General features: G+C 31.4%; 1 protein-coding gene across 1 annotated transcript; it reads right to left on the bottom strand.

Moving 5' to 3' along the window:
* Positions 1–3207: 3207 nt before the first annotated feature.
* Positions 3208–8567, bottom strand: LOC134261073 (uncharacterized; the record flags this gene model as incomplete). The annotated part of the gene is made up of 11 exons (XM_062743549.1): positions 3208–3753; positions 4139–4340; positions 4452–4637; positions 4772–4903; positions 6723–6830; positions 6970–7055; positions 7161–7320; positions 7511–7690; positions 7845–7976; positions 8146–8264; positions 8431–8567. Coding segments are annotated over 11 exons (1746 nt in total), but the record flags the coding sequence as incomplete, so codon positions are not given.
* Positions 8568–8580: the final 13 nt, after the last annotated feature.

The raw sequence follows: 8580 nt of genomic DNA, 5'->3' as shown, positions 1-8580 counted from the left end.
TATTTGTTTCAGAAAATATATAAAAATTCATTAAAATTTGAATTCATTAATCAATCACTGCATAGTTAATTACATTTTTGAAACTTTTTCTTGGTTAATCCTTTTCTACTGTAAAATGCTTTGAATTATTATAAGGGTATTATAATATATACCCCGGTACGTGATGGATATTTAAGGAATGAGAATAATGTCCTATTAGCGATGGAGAACCTTAATACATGTACAGAACCTTAATGCAGAATTGCCTTTAGTGGATTCTTAAATGATAAAATATGACCAAAGTGTAACGAATTTGAAAACACGAATTTATAATTAAGGTAATTTTTTTTTACAGCTTTTAAGATCAGACGAAACGTTCATCAGTTTATGTTTTGTATATCTTCGTAATGTATGAAAAAAATTAATTACATTCTAGTTTCTAAACCAGTTTCTAAACAGCTTTAAAAAATCGAAACACTAAAAAATTTGATATTGGAAAATTATTTTCCCCCAAAAGGATTATATAAGGAAAACTACCCTCTGTTATCTTGCACAAATGCCTGGTAATTTATAAGGTACCTCAATATTTTTTTAGTAAACATGTATAAGTAGCAATATTTCAATGTCAAAATCTTGGGGAAATTTACATTTTATTAAGGAACGTATCGACTGTACTAAAAGGGAAAATATCATTTGCTCAAATCCAAAGAAAAACTTATCAAGTTGTATAACTGTACAATAATTTACCTTTTGTTGTTGTCCAACATCTTGATTCAAAGCACGCAACAAATTTTCCAAAAGTTCTCGATTTGTGTCGTTCATGTGTCCACTATGCCCAGCTGATGTCCAACGCACAATTATAAATAGAGAGCACAAAGCGGTTGGACAAACGACCTGCATCTTATTAGCCTCAACGCGTTGGTCCTGTGTCTACCTGCTGTCTTGCAACCGAAATAAAAGTTAGTGGAACAGAACTTAAATTGGGACCATTGGAGCACAATCGTTGCTTTCTACTTGTATTGTGTAATCTACAGGGATGATTAACTCTGTGAAAGTTTCATTTTTTGTGGTTAATGGTTTATATAACCTGTACTCATTTCAGGGTAATATATCATAATCACATATTATACATGTACGAAACGTACATCAAGTAATTTATAGGAGGATATCTATGGGAGAAAAATTCTATACCGATATATATATATATATATATATATATATATATATATATATATATATATATATATATATATATATATATATATATATATATATATATATATATATATATATATATATATATATATATATATATATATATATATATATATATATATATATATATATATATATATAAAAGTGTATTTTATACATCTATATGATGAACAATCTATACTAGTGAATATTAATAAAGTTATAGTAAAAGGCAACTAAATTAAATATTAATCTTTATCATAAAATCATTAATAATGTCTCGCCTAGAAGTCTGTCCATGGGAGTTTTTCCTTAAATTTTTTTTACAAAAAGACGTAAATTTACAGTAGGCAATCCCTGGGTTTTCTTAATGTAAATGACGTATAAAAATACAGTCATTATGCCTTTCTAATGGAAAAAAAACTAGTCATTGAATAAAATCAAGTTTTAAGATACATTTTCCGATTCCTTATACAAAATGTTATAGCCTGTGCGTTTATATACTTTCTGACAATTCAATATTTCTTTATTTTTTCTCATACATACATTATGAAAATGTATATGAATTTAAAACAAATCATTTTCTAAAGCTGACTCCCGTTTCTTTTATGGATTTGATTCATATACATTTTGTGCTTTGAACAATCATCTGAGCCATTCAATGTGACATGATCCGTTATTTTAAGGAGAGGATAGCCACAATGTTTTCAAAGACACAGTGATCTTAAAGTTTGAAAAGTAAAAAAAAGAAAAAAGATTTACCTAATCTTACAAAAGCTGACACATTTATGTGTCATACTGTTAGAAAATATATAAACAATAAATTAATATCTAAGTGAAAATAAAGACATTTTTTCTCTAAGACTAAAATTTACAGGTAATAATATTACAGAAACATACAATTTTGCTGAGATAAAAAGAAATTTATTCAAAATGAGTAAAATTTATTCCAAAAGTGTGTGTTTTTCGGCGCTCGGGTATTTATCATAATATCTTGCTAATTCGCTGGAAAATTTTTAAGGTGAAGTGGCCGCGGACAAACTACCTGTACATGTATCTCGTAACCTTGTATGTGTAGCCCTGTGTGTACTTAGACGTTTCGAATCTCTGACAAATATTTGTAAGTGTATACAGCTAGTATATGTTTGATTAACTTATATTTTGTGTATATTTTTTTTTCTTTAATGACGTCTAGTGGAACGGTATAACACGTTCAACGTTTCAATTTCCGGGATAAAAGAAACAATCTGGATGAAGAATATTTACATCCCTTTTTAGAATTTTAACCTTCAAATACAACTGCAATAAATAGGAATTAATTTTTTTTCAGAAGAAAGTCAATGACAATAGAGGAATACTCTCCTCGATTATTTAAATACAATGTAATATGTTATTATATCAACAAAAATTCTTAAAATCGTGCGTATAAAAGATTGTATTTTTTCTAAGAGGAGCCACGACTTTTTTCATGAAAATATCAGTGGCGATCTGTGTTTTGGTATTTATTTTTATTTTTAGATTTATTGGTTTGATTCTGGGCCCTGATTTCAGGGAAAACAATTCAATGCAGAAATACCAGGATGATATTTTGATCCTTCTCAACCTCTCATAAACTCTTAGAATTTTCCATTCATGAAGAAATTTAACTTTCTCTAGATAAACATGCCACACATTGCGTCTATACATTGCTTTAACAGGTTCTCAAACGTATTGACATCCTCCTTTACACGTGGTTTTTAAAAGTAACATCCAAAAAAAATACCTTACCTTTCATTTCTGAATGAAATGCTTATAACGAAGGAACAGTTAGTACCTATATGTATGCAAAAGACTCTAGCCCGGAACTATGCATGTATTATGACATAGAGTGTCTTTGAATAAGTTCTTGTAAATGTTCTTGTATATTCTAATATAATTTTTTCACACATATTTTCATTTTGAATTCTACCTTCTTCTAAAAAAAAACACAAAACACTGTATTAATTTAACACTCATTAGTTTATCTTAAACAAAGTTTAATGATGTGATTTTATTCTACTTTTCATACAAAGGAAAATGTTATCTATATTATTATTGCAATGTATTAAAAAGATTTAGTTTTCAAGTCGTTTACCATGAAAAGATTTGAATAAATTCTAAATAAGGAAAATCGTTCCATATGAAATATATTCGTACATTTGAAGAGGAAAGAAAACTACAAATGAAAAACAAAACAGAAAAGTGTCGCCTGTCCTTATCCAGTACATGTATACGACTAAGGCAAGTATATAGCTTATCTACTGGATAAAGGCAGTAACGGGGACAATTCTACATGTGTCTTTCACTTCCTTGAATGTGTAATCGGTCGAAATATCCCAACCAGATAAGGAATAAATTTTCTTCACCGACATCAGAGGTGACCCATATGTTTCCCCTTCCACTGCCTCGTTACATGTATCATAAGGAATCACTCCTTGGAGGGGGAAGATAGCAATTAAGTCCCCTGACTTCACCTCAATTTGGTCCTCCACCGGAACTTCGTATGTATTAATTCCACCGACATAGGTTTCTGTTACTTCGTTTTGACCAATCAGAGTGAATCTATATTAATACAGTAAGACAGAACTGAATCATATGCTTAGTCAATTCTGGTTTCAAAAGCTATAAAAGTTTTCTAATAAAAATAATTTAGAAAACATGTTTTAAAAGTGCGCATTCCTCACCACCTTCCGTCAGTACCCCCAACTCCCAAATTCAAACTAAAACAATGTTTTTGAATTCCTATTAATTGTTTTTTTACTCATCAATCAAATAAAACAAATGTATCATGAACATGTCAAACACACGAGGCCCTAGAAGCACCAATGGTGAGATTTCTTGTCTCTAAAGGTATTAAGGATCCCCTCTTCCAAATAAAATTAATAGAATAAAGGGAACCTGATTGATTTTACCCTAAAGTACAAGCTTTTTACTAGAATATACAAACGTTTTGTCTACTGAGGTTGGCCTCAAGACTTGAAGACCGAAAGTTCCCTTCGTCTCAGTAAAAAAACGCCATTTGACAATCTTCCCGCTCTTTTTGATGCTCATGTTTTCATTTAGGCCCGTGTAGGAGTATCTTGTGTAATGATTTCGGCGAAGTTGTACCAAGGGAGCATCATTGTTTGGTTCAGGAACAGTACTAGAACCTGTAATATCATAATAACCCCTTTTTGCAAGATTCAAATTGACATTTCTTTGACCTTGGTCCGACAAAACAAATGAAGGAGAGGGTTATTATAAAAATGCTTGTATCTTACTTTGGCACTCTGGTGGTGAACCGGAAAATGTCCCACTTCTTTGACATGCTCTGTGGAGACTTCCGTCAGTGTGAGAGAATCCGGATTTACATCTGTATTCCAACACGTCTCCTATTCCAAGAGCGCCAGCACTTGTGACAATTTCCGCATTGCTCTCAGTAGACACGCTTGGTATAACACAGTTGTCTTCATTTTCGGAAAAAAAATTATCTTATGTTCATTTAAAGCTGATAAGACTTAAGACCGTCTCCTTCATTTAAAAAATATCACCAAATACAGTATGACAGGAGAAAAAAAATTATTTTTTCACGTTTCCAAACCTTGTACATTATCGCAGTATCCACACGTTTTTGGACAGGTATGCCACTCAAACTCGTCATTTTCACATGCTTTTGGATCCAATTCCAGGTATTTGTTGCAATTTGGCGTGGCATCTTCACATATTTTTCTATCTATTCAAGACAAAACTATATATTCTGCGATATTGTTGATACATATAGTGCAAAATATTATTCTTTATCTGGCTTTTTCTGAGGAAAAGTTCAATTTCTGAAGAATATCTTTTAGATTAAAGTTTTCAAAGATTTCTATTCAATTGAATATAGTATGAATTTCTGACATTTGAAAGAAGATGGGGGCTGGCGAAGTGCCTATAGTGCATTAATCTCAATTGAATCCAAATTTTATTTGATATTTCATCTAATATTAAAGTATTCTTTATGTAAAATCTCTACAATTTACAAAAATCTAAAAAAAAAACAAGAGGCCCATGGGCCACATCGCTCACCTGAGAAGCTTTGACCATTCTGTTCTTTACCAGATTTTACCCTTGTTATACATAATGTATCCCCACCCTACCCCACTGATCATAATTTAGACATTTTAAAATCTACACTACCCAGGATGCTTCCATGGGCACATATGTTTCAGCTTTTTTGGCCCAGTATGATATATATTTATATGTAAAACTTTGATTCCCTATAATGGCCCTACCCTACCCCTGGGGGTCATGATTTCTAAAATTTAGAATTTACACTACCCCAAGATGCTTACACATAAGTTTCACTTTTTCTGGCCCAGTGGTTCTTGAAAAGAAGATTTTCAAAGATTTTTCCTATATATTTCTATATAAAACTTTGAAGTGGCCCCGCCCTATCATGATTTGAACAATTTATAATCTTCACTATACCAGGATGCTTCCACATAAGTTTCAGCTTTTCTGGCCCAGTGGTTCTTGAGAAGAAGATTTTCAAAGATTTTTCCTATATATTTCTATATAAAACTTTGGTTCCCCAATTTGAACAATTTAGAATCTACATTATACCATGATGCCTCCACATAAGTTTCAGCTTTACTGGCCCAGTGGTTCTTGAGAAGAAGATTTTCCAAGATTTTTCCTATATATTTCTATGTAAAACTTTGATTCCCCATTAATTTAGAATCTACACTATACCAGGATGCTTCCACAAAAGTTTCAGCTTTTCTGGCCCAGTGAATCCAAATTTTATTAAAACTGATATTTCATCTAATATTAAAGTTTTTTAATTCTTTATGTATTAAATCTCTACAATTTACAAAAATCTAAAAAAAAAAAAAAAACAAAAAAAAAAAACGAAAATATTTGCCTATTAAAAAGCTTACACACACTAAAAAGAACAAAAAAGATCATTTTCTCGTACTTTAACAAAATTTTTCAATATGAGTGGGTCTTCGCTCCATTTTTCTGAAAGATGATCCTAAAAGTTTGCAATAAAATACACAATTTTTGGTTTACAAAAACATGGAGCGAAGACCCACTATACCTTAAAAATACACTTTTATGTCTCAACATTCACATCTTTCTGAGAAATACTTTAAGTCCATTAAGTCGCATGTCATATCACAAACATGATTTAAATGCCCAAAATCACCATGAGTTAACGCGTGTAGCATAGCGGTTAACGCGTTAGTCTCAAAGCAGTATGCTATTGATACGTCGGATTTTTATTGCTAGAGTTCGAATCCCACGAATACCACCTATCAATTTTATGAAAGAAATTTATTTATGAGATTTTTTTCTCTCAAAAAAGTTTTTTTTTCTCATAATTTCAAAAATTTCAATAATTTGAGGTTAATTGAAATACTCAATTCACATACTGGATATTTCTTAATACCGGACTCTATAGGCATTCTACCCGCCTTGTTCCCCCATCTTCTTTATATTCTAATGATTTTATTTTGGATAACATTCACAACTATCAACCACATGTAGTTTAAAATATAAATACATACCTGGTGGTGAATAGGTGCAAACAAAAGATATATAGAATGCTGAACCACAAGATATTCCTCGCCATTTTCCATCTCTGTCAGACATGTAGGCACAGCTTTTTGAAGTACCTAACCAATTATTAGTCATACTTGTTAATGACATTGAATTTAGATCTTTCACCTGGCATGAAAAAAAATCATTGCAGGTTAAATACAATGTTACATCAGAGCCAAAGAACTTAAATATATATATATATATAAAGTTTACTCTTTTTGTAATTAGTCCACTGCACTTTTTCTCCATCTGGCCAGGCCCCGTTTTCAAGACCAATCCAAAAGTTGACGCCATCTTGTCTGTAATACAATTCAAAACTCAACCATTTTAATTTTAATGTGACAAGTATATATGTGGCGATTATTATGCATAAGATTCTAATTTAGGGAAGCAAGTCAACTTACACTAAACTTCTTAAAAAATTATTCTCTTGGATATTTTTACTGGAGACAAGCTTTGCACTATTTTCATCCGCACAACGCGTGACTGCGGTGCTACGGTCCACTTCCTCTTCAAAAACTTTATAGCAATTGCCCTGGAACGGTGTCCATCCTGTTTTACAACCTGTATTTGTTTTGCATAATTGCACAATAGTTATTATACATGTATACATTAAATGTCCAATCTCTTTTCAAACTACAAAAATTCATAATATATATATTCAATTCAAATACAATTATAGGATAGAATACATTATGCTCTATCTTAGGTTTGTAAACATTAAGGAAAAAAAGCTGAAGCCTAAAAATCTTACGTCCACAAACAAAGCCAGCGTTTGACCAAGAGCCATCAGCTAGACAGGTAATTTTCTGTTTTTCAAAGTCGTTTGATTCGCAAGTCAGTTCAACAGTTTCATCAACAAAATATGTTTCCTTCAATGATTCACTTTTAGAGTCGGATGGAATGGTTGGCTTCGAACATCTCACTGTTCCAACTTAAAAAAAAAAAAAATTGATTTTTTTCATCTGCAGTATGATAGGTTAAGCAGGGTTTATTTAGTTTTGAAAAATAACTACAGTTTCAAATTTGCAATATAACACAAATTGTTGATTTCAAGAAATCCTGAATGCTATTATAGCACTATTTACCTCCATCTTGTGTTTGTCTATCACACATATTGCACGACAATCTGCAACCTCGTTTTAGTTCAGGGTCTAGTTCACAGTTCGATATTTCAACTGTTCTTTCTCCACAATCGTCAAATATATCGTAGCACTTTTCTTAATAAGACGAAAAATGAATATTAAGGTTGATGTAAATATATGTACCTCATATATATGATGCAATTTTTCTTTTACTAAAAGCCATAGGTACTGATTAACATGATACTTAAAACATTTCATGATTGTAGAATGAAATTTCAAATATTATACAAATGTAATACTGTACCGATTCCACACACATCACAGTAATCACGAGTACACAAAAACTTGTTGGTAATACACCAAGGTCTGGTGCCGTGACCAGGATTCCGACAATAGTTACCGAGCAGATCGTCATCTAGATCCCTGGAAAATTGTTATTAAGACATGCTGACTTTAACACTGTATTCATAAACATGATTTATAAATGCACGATAGCATAGTTAAGAAAGTCGAAAAAATTCAAGTACTGCTTAAAACATATTCTTTTATCCAGATCCAGTAAAAAATTACAAATTTACTACAGACTTACATCGGCTTATAGGTATTACTTGGGCAGTGTTTGACTTCTGACCACGGTAAACATTTATCAAAACGTCGAGTGATATTCACTGTTCCCCTGTAATTTTCTCCTTTGTCGGTATAGCAAAAATGCGGGTCGTTTGCTAAAAATGAAAATAAA

The sequence above is a fragment of the Saccostrea cucullata genome, unplaced genomic scaffold (genome assembly GCF_032062105.1).
Source record: "Saccostrea cucullata isolate Sc308-1 unplaced genomic scaffold, CSIRO_AGI_Scuc_v1 ctg14904, whole genome shotgun sequence".
NCBI classification, from domain to species: domain Eukaryota; kingdom Metazoa; phylum Mollusca; class Bivalvia; order Ostreida; family Ostreidae; genus Saccostrea; species Saccostrea cuccullata.
This window is presented reverse-complemented; position numbering and strand designations above follow the sequence as displayed.